The 16,264-nt window shown below is 40.2% G+C and overlaps 1 protein-coding gene across 1 annotated transcript in view; it reads right to left on the bottom strand.

The window, feature by feature from the left end:
• Positions 1 to 9,040: 9,040 nt before the first annotated feature.
• The window catches only part of LOC105047074 (2-oxoglutarate and iron-dependent oxygenase domain-containing protein CP2), a 39,930-nt gene continuing 32,706 nt past the window's right edge, over positions 9,041 to 16,264 (bottom strand). Inside the window, 2 exon segments of the mRNA XM_010925866.4 lie at positions 9,041 to 9,264; positions 9,380 to 9,491. Of these exon segments, the coding sequence (XP_010924168.2) occupies positions 9,232 to 9,264; positions 9,380 to 9,491 (145 nt within the window). The 3' untranslated portion in view covers positions 9,041 to 9,231.

The following is a 16,264-nucleotide window of genomic DNA, read 5'->3' on the forward strand; positions in this document are numbered from 1 at the left end:
TCATTTATTAATCCAATTCCTGACGAGATATGGGGTTGGAGAAATGCATGGAGATCAACAACTCATCCGACGTTGCTTCCTTGTCTCCACCCAAAGTAATAAACTTGAAGAATCTTTATCCGTTGACAAATTAGACCAAAGAGAGAATCAGAAGAGGGGTGAACCAGCTAAACAACTGGTTTCTATCCCATTAAAAAAAAAAGATCCCGAGAAAATGGTCCAAATTGGATCACAACTACCCAACTCAGAGCGACAACAATTAATAAAATTGCTCAAAGCCAACACCTATATTTTTACTTGGTCGGCCACCAACATGTCCGGGATCCCTTCAGAAATAATAACTCATCAACTTAACATCAACCCAAATGTTAAGCCAGTGAGATAGAAAAAATGATCTTTTACTCCTAAAAGATGAAAGGTCATTGATGAAAAAATTGACAAACTCCTCGCAGCAGGCTTCGTCAGAGAAGCTACATATCCCGACTGGCTCGCCAATGTGGTGATCGTAAAAAAAATTAATGGAAAATGAAAGATCTGCATCGACTATATCGATCTGAATGAAGCTTGTCCGAAGGACAGCTTTTCATTATCGAAGATTGATCAATTGGTTGATGCGACTTCTGACCATCGACTTTTAAGCTTCATGGATGCCTTCGCTGGGTATAATCAAATCCGCATGGCACCATAAGATGAAGAGTATATGACTTTTGTGACTGATACATATACTGCTACAAAGTAATGCCTTTCGATCTAAAGAATGTCGGTGATACTTACCAACGGCTCGTTAATAAGATTTTCAAAGCACAGATCGGATGAAACATGAAGTATACGTAGACGACATGCTGGTGAAGAGTCTCCAAACTTTAAATCATGTTCGAGACCTGGAGGAAGACTTTGGCACACTCTGATAGCATCAGATGAAGTTAAATCTGACCAAAAGTACGTTGGAGTAACTTTCAAGAAATTTTTTGAATTTCTTGTTTCACAATGAGCAATCGAGGCTAATCTCAAAAAAATAAAGATCATTATCGACATGAAGCACCCAAGTTCAAAGAAAGAGATACAATAACTCAATGGAAGGATTGCTGCGCTCAGCCGATTTATTTCTAGTCGGTCGAGAGATATCTACCATTTTTCAAAACTTTGCGACAGACGAAGAACTTCTCATGGTCGGATGAATGCCGACAGTCCTTCGAAGACTTGAAAACCTACTTGGCTTTTTCACTTTTGCTTACAAAACCAAAGATCGGAGAGACATTATATCTCTACTTGGTGACTTCAACTGAAGCGGTTAGCTCGATGCTCGTCCAGGAGAATGAAAATTGAATTCATCGACCGATCTATTACACCAGCAAAGTACTTTACAATATCGAAGTCCGATACTCAAGAGCAGAGAAAATGATCTACACCCTAATCATATCAGCACAACGACTTCATCCGTACTTCTAGGCACATCCAATTATGGTCTTGACAGATCAGCCATTGAAGATGATCTTACATCGACCTGATACATCAGGTGGGATAGTGAAATGGGCAGTGAAGTTTGGCGAGTTTGACATACAATATCGTCCACGACCGTCCATAAAGGCACAAGTTCTGACCGAGTTTATCACAGAATGTACAATATCCGATAATAAGCCAAAAGATACAGATGATAATACAATAAAGGAGGCTACGACTCTCGACCCCGATCTAAGGTCGACTTGGGTGCTGCATATTGACGGAGCATCTAATGCACAAAGTAGTGGAGCCGGCCTAATACACAAATTTTGAATGGGTAGTCACTGAATACATCCTTCGATTCAACTTTAAAGCTTCAAATAATCAAGCCAAATATGAAGTACTTTTAGCCGGCTTGAAGATAGCCAAGGAGCTTGAGATCGACAGTTTGAAGGTTTTCACTGACTCACAATTGATTATTGGATAAATCAAAGATAAATTTGAAGTCCGAGATCTTACTATGATGAAGTATCTTCAGAAAGTAAAAGATATTATAGCGAGCTTAAAATATTTTGAGATCTTTCACATTCTCAGAATCGAAAATACTCGGATTGACATACTTTCACGATTGGCTACTACTGCTTTCAACTCATGGGGTCGGACATTCATTGAACATCTCGAACAGTCGAGCATCGACAAAGTCAAGGAAGTATTGCAGCTCACTATCGAATTAAGCTGGATAGATCCGATCATCCAATACCTGACCGATGGGATCCTTCCTGTAGACTCTTCAAAAGCTAAATGACTTCGATGGACGGCCTCTCAATATGTGATGATGAATGGTCATCTCTACAAAAGGTCCTTCTCTCTCCCCTTGCTAAAGTGTTTGGGACCTACAGATGTCGACTATGCACTTAAAGAAGTACACGAAGGGATTTACGAAAATCACTTAGGGGGCAAGTCTCTAGCTTATAAAGTCCTGCGACAAGGATATTATTTGCCCACCATAAAAAAAGATGCAGCTGAACTCGTCCGAAGGTGTGAACCATGTCAAAAGTATACAAATATACAACATTAACCGGCTAGTCAGTTGACATCGATTGTAGCACCATGACCCTTCGTACAATGAAAAATCGACATACTTGGTCATTTTCACCCGACATCTGATCAGAAAAAATTCATAGTGATCGCCATCGATTACTTTACCAAATAGGTGGAGCCAAACCTCTGGCGCAAATCACTAAAAGCAAGATGGAATACTTCATTCAGAAATCCATCATTTACAGATTCAATTTGTCGCACACCATCATCACCGACAACGATCGATAATTTGACAACTAAAATTTCAGAGAGTTCTGTACGAAGTTTTATATTACGCACAAACTTACGTCAGTCGGCCATCCACAGTCAAATGGAGAGGTGGAGGTAACCAACCGAACAATCCTGCACGGACTAAAAACCCGACTGAATGAAGCCAAAGACCTCTGGGTGGAAGAACTATATCCAATCTTATGGGTGGATCGAACGACTCCCCGCATACCGATCAAGAAATCTTCCTTCAATTTAACTTATGAGACAGAAGCAATGATACCGCTCGAGATCGGATTGCCGTCAATAAGAGTGGAACACTATAGTGAATCGAGCAACTCCGAATGTCAGAGAGCTGACTTAGATCTCCTTCCAGAACTCCGACATAAGCTCAAGTTCGGATGGCTGCATATCGACAAAGGATAGCCCGATATTATAATGTAAGAGTCAAGCCAAAGGTCTTCCAACTAGGAGATTTGGTCTTAAGAAAGGCAGAAATCTCAAAACTCTTGGATCAAGAAAAACTATCCCCGAACTGTGAAGGACCTTACAGAATATCTGAAACTCTTAGACCGGATGCATATCGACTAGAAACTCTCGAAGGGTCGGCGATTCTCTGAATATGCAATACCGACAATCTGAAGATGTATTATCAATAAAGTCATCGATATGTACATTATTTAAAATACAATCAAAATTTCAGAATCACAAGTTTTTGATAAATTTTATCAACTACTGGCTATATGTCGGCTTTCATTGTCAAAGCCGAACTATCTGTTGTACTTTGACACGAAATTTATTTCAGCCTCCACTATAAAAATCGAAGAATCAACTACTTCGGTGGTGACTGTATTTCGGTTCTCCTGCAAAAACTGACATACCGACTGTAATCTCAACCGACATTGACTATACAGGCTTTCACAGTAAAAGCCGTACTGTCGATTATACATCGGTTCTCAATGTCGGCTCTCCATTGTAAAAGCTGACTATAGTCGAAATACTAATATGCCGACTTAGTCCCAACTAAGAGGAACAGAAATGCCAAAATGACCAAAGTCGGATTGAATTATACCGACATGGCTACAGCTAATCGAAGGATATTCGGCTTGCTACCGATTATCAAATAATCTGACGTACAAATCTGACCAAGTATCGGGTACTAGATATTTGACTTACCATCAAAGTACATCGAGGACTACGTGACTAACGGATATTCTACGAGTCTTACCGAATGATCGGATCACCGATCAATGTTCGGTGGTTACTTTACATTGCAGACATTCCAAAAAATAAAAGTTTCAACTTAGAAATATTTTCATTCATTGTCAACAAAGAGTTACAAAATTAGATCGAAGTCCGACTACAAGTATCAGACTACAAAAAAAAAGAGGCAAACTACACCGACTAAGCTTCGTCACCGTTCCTGTTCCTTTGTTTGGGGGTAACATCATCGACTTGAATGATTTCAGACCCGTTCGGTGCTTCATCTTGAGTCAGAGCAACTTTTTCTTCAGCAACCCTATCTTCTGATCTTGGAGGGATGATGCTGCTCAAGTCGAGGCTCAGGTATAATTTTTTGACCGCATCTCGACCGTCTTTATACCCGATGTAGTATGAGGTGAAGCCACTTTCAAGGATCTTTTCCTGAAATTCTTTCGAACTTCGAAAATCCTCGATTGCCCTACTCAATGCCTCCCTTGCCGACTCTGTTTTCGCCTTTGCCAAGTCAGCATCGGCTCGAGTGGAGGACAATTCTTCTTCGACCAATGCCAACCTTTTCAGGTTGGCCCGATGACATCCACGTTCGGCTTCGAGTTCCTCAATGCATCCATCTTGCTCCCGTCGAAGTTGGTGGATAGAATGCTTCTTGCTCTTGACTTGCGATTCAAGAGCCAAAATAACCGCGTGAGCTGACTTAAGTTCGGCCCCCGAGGATACCAAGTCGTTAGTTAGTCAGAAAACCTCCTCCTAAGTTTGGCTTTCTACTCTGTCACCAACTTAAGTTGTTCGAGTGCAGTCGCTTTCTCAGCATCGGTGGCTGCCACCTTATTCTTCCATGCACTACGGATATCGTCGAACTTCATGTAGCCGGCCTCCAAGTCGAACATGTCGTGGATCAACTGCAGACAGAAGATAAGTCGGGTTATAAAAAGAAGAAGAAGAAGAAGAAGAGTCTATCAAAAAAACTTACCCCGATGATCGTCGGATAAAAAGATGAAAATATCTCGACCACCGATCGTTTCCTCCGATGCTCCCGATCAGTCGGAAGAAGAGTAGCCTGGCACAGTCGCTTGGCTGGTATAGAATTAACCAGGGCCGATTCATCGACAGGTACTTGAAGGTCCAAGTGAACTGTATGGCCCTCCGATGCAACTTCTTCCACCGATGTCACCGAAGCTTTCCCTCAATCTGTTGTCGACGGCCCTATATTTGAAAATGAGAGGAAGCTTGAGCTTGACTGCACCCCAACTGAAGGAGCAACTGGCGTAACGGTAGATTGTTCGGGCTCTCCTACCTCGGTCCGAACCTCCTCAGGTGGTAGGACTACCGATGCTGTTTCAGTAGTTCCCCTTGCCGCCCTTTTCTCGGACGATCCAGCAGGGAGCACTGTCGGGGCCGACAGTGCCAGGACTGGCTCGAGAATCGATGCCGACGGAGCATCGGGTTCCACAGCCAATGTTGAAACGTCGATTGAAGCTGGTGTTTGACATCTCTTCGGCGGCCGCAAAGGCCCAGCCTCAGACATTGCCCTCTTCTTGACAGCGTGCTGATGAATATCGACGTTCGACACTCGCACCCTCTGCTGCATGATTGCAATTACAACGGAAGTCAATACAATTTAGCAAGTAAAAGAAAAGTCAAAAATGACTGACCAACTATACTATACCTAGACAAAGGACCGAACTAAGGCCGGTGTCATAAAGTGCCTGTTCGGTTACAAGCTCTTTCTATTTCGAGACCGCCATATCTTTCAGTCGGTGAAAGTCCTCCTGGTCGTTGACCTCTACTCGGTTGTTGTCGTTGGGACCGATTTGTGGATCGTCCCAACGAGAAGGAAAACCCTAAGGAAGAGAAGAAGAAGCAAAGAAGAACTGGTTCTTCCATCCATGAATGGATGATAGAAGATCGATAATAAAGGATAGACCTTTTCAGAGGTTGAAGAACCACCACCCTCGGGCCTTCAGATGAGGTCGGAGGATAAAGAAGGCTCGAAAAAGAAAAGGACAAGGCATGGTCGGCAATATCCGACACAGCAAAGCAAAACTAATTATCAGCCGAACCGAGTTCGGTGCCAGCTGAGCCGGGCAAAGTCCGTAATAATTCAAAATATTTCGGATAAATTTTGGGATCGAAGATCCGTCCGAAGATCTTCGACATAGAAGGCCACCTGGCTCGAAGGAAGGTTATTCACCCGACCATCAGCTCCAGGGATGAAAAGTTGAAACTGCTCTGGAATACAGAACTGCTCCTAGAGCCACTCAACATTCGGTCTCGAAAGTAAAGAAACCTCCATATCCGGACTCAACTGGGATTCATCAGTCGGATTCTCCGATCGATCGTCCCGAGAAGAAGAAGTCCTAGCCATAAAAATGACTCTAAAGAAGATAAGGATTCTAGAGAAAAGAACTCAAAAAGAAAAACGAACTTGACCAGAAAGTTGGGAGCGATAATCTTAAACGTTGGGGCAACAATCCGACAAAATTCCAGCACCAAAAACAACGAAAAGTAAAAATTTGACTGAGAATGATCCTATATATATAGGATCCCTCAACGGCCAAGATGAAAGCGGTCAAATCAAAGATCTACCAGATGACAACAAATGGCAACGTCTGGACCGACCATTAATCGGACAGTTCGACGCACCTACCCCAGATCAAGCCACGTCACCTCTATCCGCATGAACAACTCTGACCCAATAACATTCGAACACGTGGCACAAATTTACTTATCAAAATCATATCGTCCGACGTCAAATCGACTTCCCAAAATGATGCCTAACACTGACAACTGATATCGGATCGATCGATCAGTGTAACAGATGACCGTACCTGCCAACATGATAAAGTAGCCGATCACCCATATCTCGAAGAAAACGGCATCAAAATCGGGACTTGATGTGACAGAACTCTCTTCGTCCAACATGATAAACCACGTGGCAATTCATACGTCGGCTCACCTTGGACTTGAGAGTGGGGGGCAACTGTTGGGGTAAATCGACAGTTCCTCGACTTTGGTCACTACGACTCCGACAATGCATCGGCCAAACAAATAGTACCGATTCTTCATCGACTGACCGAGCTAATTGCACCGATCTACTGTCGACTAATCAACTAAGATCGATTGACCGACTAGTATTCGACTACCACCGGTCGACAGCGGATGACTTAGACCATCGGCATGTGTTGGTATGACAGAGCTAATAGCCGACTGTCGTTCATAGATTCTACCGACATAAAGTCGGTTATACCGACGTATGGTCGGTAATCTGCTCAACATACCATGATCGTCACGAACGGTTATCGACTATGTCGCGGCTATTAAGGAGAAGTAATGCCCCACTAATTCTATATTTATGGTCCAATAATTTAGCATCATAAAAAATGAGACCACGTGCTCGACGGTTATACCAGAATCACCTATAAAAAAGAAAGGTAAGTGAACAGTGGGGATAAGCCAACTTTGGACCAAAGCTCTGTTACTTCATACAATCAAAGTTACTGTTCACCAACTTCTTCTGACTTAAACATCGGAGAGTCCCTATCGGATACCAATTCGATCTGTATAGAAACTGTCTTGCAGGTGCTCGATACCGGTGACAGGGAGTTGGCTGCATGAGCGTTCTTGTTATTTTCCTCACCATTTCCTCTGTATATTTGGCTTTGAACTGAAACACCTTTGATTCCTTTCCTTCCAAAGGAACTAACAAGGAGTGGCCACAAGGCTTTCCAAAACAAGTGATGGCTTATGCTCGGAATTCTGCTTCTTCCATCTGCTCCAAAGCTCATGAATTGATGAAGGTAATCCTTTGATGCCGAAGCTTTATAAGAGAAGAAACCAGCATTTTTTGGAGTATGAACATTGTAGTCAGAGGTGGTTAGTGGTTTCGAGGCTTTTGAAAAGGGGCAGTGACTTGGCCCTGTGATTCCTTTCTTCTCCAAATGTTCTACTGTCAAGATTTTCTTGTTATAACACAGTCAAGTAAATAGCTTCATTTTTTCATGAAGAGGAAGTCTCCATATTACCCTACTAATGTAGAAGACCATACCTCCGTACATTAAGAAAAAATAACATTTCTTCCCTGTGAATATATGGTTAGAACTCCATTTTCAGATCCAATTGTCAGGCATGTTAGAAAGCTGGATAGATGAGAGAGTTGTCCTCAAAATATTATACTCAATTCTAGCAGCATGACGCATCGGACTTCTAAAGTTCAATTCCCAATCCTCTGAAGATAAGTAGTCTACTACATTTGATGATTGTTTGTTGGCCAAAGAATAAATGCTTGGGAAATTTGAGCTGAGTGTTCTATCAAGTATCCACATGTCATGCTAGAATGATACCCGATGACCATTACCAATCAAAATGGAGAAGAATTTGCTGGAAGAGCTTACGAGTGCTGAGAACTTCTTTCCAAAATGCTGATGCCACATTTCTTAAATGATTCAACGAATAGGACGGGAGCTTTCGTAGATAATAGATATCTCTGATGAGGTACACCAGAGCTTTTTGATATTTAGTATAAAACTTTACCCACCATTTCAAGAGCAGCTCCTTGTTTAATACCCCAACATTAGGAGTGCCCAACCCACCCAACTTTTTGGGTCTGCAAACCTTCAATACACACGGTTACAATGGTCTTCCAGATATCTCTAGTAGATGGCATAATAATGCCCATATATACAACCCAGCTGCTGGGGAAAACATTAATAAAATTGCTGTTTTAAACAACCGGCTAACATGCAACTGATCTGAGGGTAAAATGCTCGACCGGTCCTTCCCAAGCGCTAGCCAACAATTTCTCCAAATGTTAAACCATTTTCACCGAAATTATGAACGATGATTTTCAAAAGCATTTGACAAGAAAAAAACATGCTTGGGCATCAAGATGTTTCCCCACTGATTACTTCGAAAGTTGAGTTCACCAACATATTGCTTGGTCAGTGCAATAATAATATTCCAAACGGAATTCTGCATTCTTATCCGCGTAATTGAATATCCATTAGGTTGCACGTAGCCATGGCCTACCATTCAGAATTTCAATATCAAAGTGATGCAACGATTTAATCAAAACTGTACTTAAAATGTTATGACTGGATTCTGACATTAGTTACTTATAAATAAATATCCTTCAAACAACAACCATCTCAAAAGAGGGGCTGATGGAACTAATGTGAATTACAACAGCAACCACTTAGTATCTGAGGGAGGAGAAAGCTTGCTATTTTACAACCATCCAAACTAAATTACATACAAAAAAATTGCTTAGATGACTGATCCTCCACTCCGAAGGAATGCCTGTTGTAGAGAAACAAAGGAAAATATTATTCTAATAGTCATGCACTGTTCACTTCTTTCAAGTTTCACAATATGTTCAGAATTGCATGGTAGTGAAACAAGGTCAGAATGCAACCAGCTTAGTAGCAGCAACTGAGTGGCGCTGCCTTTCCTTCTTTTCACGCTGACACTCACCACACCAGCTAGAAAAATCCTTCTGATATTGCTTCATCTCCCTGAAAACTGAACTGTAACACAATGAATTTAGTTAGTAGACCACATGGCTGTTAATTGCATATCATAAAAGATAATTGGAAGTAAGAAGTCAAAAGAAACAGAATCACAAAAAAAAAAAAGTGATGCAAAAGAAAACATGACAAACACAAAAGAGGAAAGAAGATGACTGATTCAATTAGGAGGAATGCATCATGATTTCTGAGCACATGCCAAGAATATTTCCGAAAAAGCTTGTCACCAAGTCTCTCTCTCTCTCTCTCTCTCTCTCTCACAGAGAAGATATGCCCCAAAAGGAAAGTCGAATCTCACTAACCTAACTAGAGAGCTGTTACTGAGGCCATGTCTGGAATGGAAAAGAAATGAAAGAGGTTACCAGCAAGTCTAAGAAAATGCTCAGAGCACACTTGCATGGAAAAGAAATACATCCGACTACAAAGTAGTTCTTTGTCGTCTCAGTTGCTGCAGCATACCATTGCTCCTGATGAATGGTAGGTACCAAATGGCAAATGCTATACTGAAGAATCAGGAAAAAATCTAGGAAAATGATGAACCATGACAATCTGTAACTTGATGGTCATGAACTGAATGTTAGCCACAAGAACTGAAAGCAATGACGGGGTGAATTAAAATACTTCAAGACAATTATGAGAAAATCAACTGCAATACATTCCCATGTCTCCTTCAAAAGGACAGACCAGTAAAAGGAACATAGAAGCTCCTCAATATAAACATTGACCGGGAAACAGAAACCAATAATAATGAGCAGAAAACTTCACGTGAGGCTCAACATTAATAAGCAATAAAAATCTCGCACATAAACTAAACAATTATAAACCACCAGATCATGTTAACCTCATAATAAAGAAAAGAAGAGGCAATTATGCTTATTACTATCTCACCAACACTTACAGCAATCATGGTCATTACTATCTCCCCCAACACTTAACCTTGCTGGAAACGTTATCTCAGATGAAACATGGTCAGCAAGGCATACAACATTAATTCAAGAAAATTACATACGTGGTAACACACGCACATAAAAATGATACATATGCATGCACACATTCCCAGTAGAACTGACCTTCCATCCTACAAAAAACGGCAGCCCGGTATGCCAGGCTCCAGCCATTCTGAGCCTAGGGAGGGTCAGATGTATGGGGCATTACGTAGGGATGTCAATGGGGACGGATACCTGAATATTTTACCCATTCCCAAATTGAATGGGACATTTATAACCTAAATTAAATGGGGATGGTTTTGGTGATGGTTTTAAAATCAAACCATTCGGTTTCAGTTTTGGTGAATTTCCCCAAGCCACACCCAACCGAACACCAAACCCGAAACCAAACATACCCAATATCTCTTAGTACCGTCAAGGCTAGAGAGATGGCTTTTTCCTCCCTTCTGTTCTTCTTTGTAATTGTTGTATTTGTTGGACTTATTTTCTTTGATATAGTTGGACTCATTTTTAACTTGGATTATTGTGATTGCTGGATGGTTCTATTATTATTTTAGAATTATTAAGTTTGTTAGATGGTTGTGTTATTATTTTTGGACATTAGTTAGTTGAGTTTGTATGAATTATATGAAAATCATAGACAATATCTTTAATTTGGATATTTTATATATGAAAATTTTGAAATGAATAAAAAAAAGTTAAATGGTTTTTGGTTTTTCGGTTTCGGTTTCGATTTTATGCTTTTTTTCAGTGGCGGTTATGGTTTTTGTTTCCATTTTGGGGAGCAGTGGTTGATTTCGGGTTCAGTTTCGATTTTTTCACTAATTACACCTAATCCACCTTGTTGACATCCCTAGCCTCACACCCATAAGCAAAGAAGTCATTTCCATATTTCAAATTTGTGACCTTCAAACCATAAAAAGCAACCATTCCATTGCGCCAAGGCTCACCTAGGGGTACAAACAAGTTGAGCGACTCGCAAACTACTCAAGCTCGACTTAAGTCCAAAGTCGACTCGACTCAGTCACAGTCAAACTCAAGTAGCTAAAATAGTTTTTTGAGTCGAACACAAGGAGCAAGATGCTTGACTAGAAAGCTCACAAACATATTCTAGTTTATATATTTTTTTCATAATATTATTTTTATCTATAATATATATATTACTATATATTTATTATTACGAGGCTAAGGCTTGAATTCGAGCTTGAACTCAAGCCCGAGCATAGCTCGACTGATAATCGAATCGAATCGATCTCGAGCTTTACCTTTTTTTCATCAAGCTGAAATCAAGCTTGGGGTATTAAGACTCAATCGATCTCGACTTGAGTTTTGAGCCCAAATATTTTAAATCGAGTCAAGCTCGAGCTTCTAGCTGCTTAACTCAGCTCACAGCTCAATTGCACCTCTAGAGTCACCCTTTGAAGCTTTCCATCCAACTGATGAAAAATAAGAAGGTTATATATATTAAGAATCCACAAGGTTGAACACGAACTACAATATTTAAAATGCATAAAAAAACAAAAATCCCCATGCTTTGACAATCTATCGTGTATGCATCAAGTGAACACAGAGAATAAGAATATCGATCCAATTAGCATACTGAAAAATAACGTACACTTGTGATCCAGGCAATGCCCTAGCTGTGACACTCCTCTCCTTGGAAGAGGTTATGGGTTCAGTCACGAGTATTTGGACCTGGGAAACAAAACTTGTGCAGGACTTCCTCACCCTTTCTCTCTCCAAAGAGATTGTAGAGTCTATAAACTAGAAATCCAAATCACTGATCTTGGTCCAGATAGATTCAAGCACATAAATAATAATTGAACTAACCTAGATTCTTCAAAGTTCTAAATCATTTGTCAACTCAAAAAATACCATTACTAATTTCCTTTACGGAACCACTTATGCATTATAGGAAATTTCCAAAACATTTGATTTCTTTTTCTAAAGATTTCAGATGTTGTATATCATGTTCAATGGTGCAAATTTTCAAGTTTACCATCAATCTTGCATCAGGATGATTGAAGCTTCAAACCTAGCAGCACAAAATCAATAATAGGAATATTGAGGATCCATGTTATTGATCATGACCTACAATTTTTAAAATATTTATAAACCAAAGTTACATGTATTGGAGAGTTCATACATACGCATCCAAGGGACTCAATGTACAATATCTAAAGGACTTGTATGTTGAATATATTATTGTTGAAAATCCATACTGTTGATCACCATATATATGTATATATCATAAAACACATGCAAACTCAGATTCAATGTATCTAGATGCTCCATTAATTATTTAAATAAAAAGGTTTTTAATGATCACCTAATGCGTATATAGGAAACCTACAAAACAAATGATGTTGTGTCTAATAATTTAAGATATTGTAGGACATACTTAATAGTGTCGAGTGTCAATTTAGATGTTCTATCATTGATCTGCATTGGGAGGAATGCGACTAAAATTCCATCAAATAGACACATACATATGTATCAATAGATATATTAAATATTCAGCCTATAGTCACTTCTTTAGACAATTGAAGCCTTCAAGTAAATGTGGAAATCTCTCACTTAGATACAATCAATAAAACCGGTCTATATTTATCAGTCTACAACAAGTATTTAACTACCAATAATAGTACCTATACCATAAACTTGATCAAAGCCAACCAACCCAGCTGCCTGACTCAATCTGCCCACCCCAATATTCGGCAAACCGGCATTTTTGGCACAACAAGCCAAGCCAAACTCAAGATAAGTCGAAAGGACAAACCAAGATTAGCCGAATGTCCTGAACCACCCGGTTCGGGGCTTGCCAAACCATACTAGCAGCCGACCGGGATGGTTCCAGCATAAGAAATGGAACACCAGTGAGGAGAAAGAAGAAAAGAGAGGAAAAGAGAGAGGAGCGGAGGGAACGAAACGGAAATGCTGGAGAGGTCGCCGCAAGCCCGTCGAGGCAACTGAAGGGTCGCTGAGGCCTCCGAAACTCCCCCTCTGTAGAGAAGAAAATAGAGAGAGACAGAGAGGCAGAAAGAGAGGGGGAGGGAGAGAGAGCGGAACTGAAGGATCGAAAGTGACGACTTCATTGTGAATAATGATTAAAAAAAAATCATGATCAAAATAGGGGTGATCACTCCTGTTTCAATCCGACGAAGAGCGGGGAGGAAGATTCCACCCTCTTGGGGGCTTGGGGCCTCCACGGCCCTCCGACAGCCACTGCCAACCTCCCCACCCTCTTTCGATCCTTCCGTTCCTCTCTCTCTATCTTGATTCAGATTTCTTCGTTCCTTCGATCATCCGAGGGCCTCCGCAACCCTCCGACAGCCACCACCGGTATCTCCGCCTTCTCCCTCTCCTTCCCCCCCCCACACAATCTCTCTCTCTTCCTCTCTCCGGTTCTCCCTCTCCTCCGCTTTCTGTGTCGTGTCAATTTAGACTGTTACAAAACGGTATGAGGGCATACCAAACTATACGACCGACCAATCGGCATGGGATCCAGTTCTAGCACAACGAACTTTGGGACAAGCCAACCCAATCTGACCCAACTATTTTTCAAAAGTATAAATTTAATATTTTAAATAGAGTTAAACTCCTAATCTCAAAAGTCAATTTTGTCCTCCATGACACATCATATCCCCCTAAACATTTTTTCTCTCTCCAGGCATCTCTCTCACTCTTTTCTCTCTTTACATCTCTATATCCATTCAGCATTGATCATGTCGCAACTACCAAACCATCATCTCTGCTTCATCTCTCTCCCCATCCTTCTTTCGACTAATGCTCTCCCTCTCTCATTTTTGGTCTCTAACATAGAGGAATGGACCACCATTTTGGCCCTTAGACAAAGGTGTGCATTTTCAGTTCAAGCTAGGCCAAGTGCACGAATACATATTCTATTGTCAGATTGAACTCAGACTCCAAAATTTTGGTCCAAAACCAAGCTGGGGTTTAGTCAGTTATGTTGCTCTTGATATTGAGGCTTGGCCCAACCTGAAGCTAGCTCAACCTAATGGATGACATGTCTGCTGTACCAGCTTACAAGTAGAGCAAGTGCCGGCACAAAACTCCAGTCTAGAACATAGTGCTGATAGAAGGAGAATACTAATAAGATGCTTAAAGTACCCTACTAATACAGTATGGTATGCCATGTAAGGACCAATATGGAACAGTACTTGAAGTCACACCATGCAACATGTAAAAGTGGACTGTTATCCATCTAAAGTAAACTGACAAATACAACTAGAATTTAATTCATCATAAAAAGTTTAGTTATAAAACATAAGAGAAAAAAAGGCTGCATGAAAATATCTTTAAATCACGACCTTGTTTTAGTGATAGCTTGCATAATCAGCAAATATTACAAGCTTTATCTAGGTATAGCTCCAATAAACCTCAGATATATCTTGAACCAAACTAGGATCTGTAGGCATACAAACAGTTCCTGCAACTTGCAATACAGGTCAGCCAACTGATTACTTTGCAATAGCGTATAGCAGATGCCTCCACTTAGCCTAATGCTATAGGGAACTGAATTTCCCACATGAATTCATCCAAATAGCATAGGAAAATATAATTGATTATACACCATCTTTCCTTCAAAGTTAACATTCTAATTTCAAACCACTAGCAACATGAGCAGGAATTCAGGTTTAATAAAAGTGCAGCACTCTCTTCTAATTACTTCAACTTATTATGAATAGAAACATTACCAGCAAATAACACGTTTCAGTAATTTGTTATTTATTTTTCCACAACAGAAGCTTCTGCATGTTCAACAACTCCAAAGAACAAATATATCATATATGACTTTGTCATATTTTTAGAGGAAAAGCTTCAAAACATCTTTGTCAAAGATCCTGCAAAGATTTTGAGCTACCAGCTCAGGAAAAATAACATGCTGTATATTGCTTTTTCGTAGCTAAAACACGCTGGACTACAAAGATACATGAATATGAGAAACTATTGCAGATCATTTAAGGATCCAGAATAGCATAAGACAAACTCTTTGCATCAAAAAACATGGCTGAGTTAAACTCTTGATAGTCGACAACAATTACAAATCTCCCTCCCAACAAAAGTCAATGATCTCTAATTGATTTGTTAGCTACACGTAGTGGCTTCATCATATTTTCTGTTATTAATGCACCAACCTTTGTAAAATCATCTCTGATGGTATGTGAATTGGTTATAGGTGGTCCGTCTTTCAAGACCAAACCTACTAGGCTATGAATATTTTGTAACTCATGTTATATGACATAAAGACAATATTCATAGACCTGTAAAGAATCGCATTCAATTTGGATCAGAAGAAGTCTACGCATGCCTAATTTTGTTGCTGACAGCACTCTTGTTTTTTCTTCTTCTTTTTTTTACTAATTAATAGAGTTAGACAAAAGCAAGGGATTGAGGTAGAGACTTTACGCAATAGTAAGGTTGCTCCATTATGATCTAGATGCAACGGGATCAAAATATAAAACAACCTCTTTGCATGCAGGGGTAAGGCTGCATACATTTGACTCTACCTAGACCCACAGTTAGCAAGAGCCTCATGCACTTGGATGCCCTTTTGGTACAAAAACAAAGAACTGCAAAAACATCATTATCCCATCTCTCTCCTCTTTCCATGATCTTCTTGTATCTCTTCGTTGCCAGTTTTTTTAGATCTTGCATAGATTCTAATGTCCAGCCAAACCAGGTTTTTCGCAGGATAAAAAGTTATGATAAGCCTCGGAACATTCATTTGTAACTCCACTGCACAATGTCTAGATCTTCTCTACATATACTAACTATTGGCCAAATCTACTCTACATATACTGA

Source organism: Elaeis guineensis, chromosome 6, assembly GCF_000442705.2.
Source record: "Elaeis guineensis isolate ETL-2024a chromosome 6, EG11, whole genome shotgun sequence".
In the NCBI taxonomy this organism is placed as follows: Eukaryota; Viridiplantae; Streptophyta; class Magnoliopsida; order Arecales; family Arecaceae; genus Elaeis; species Elaeis guineensis.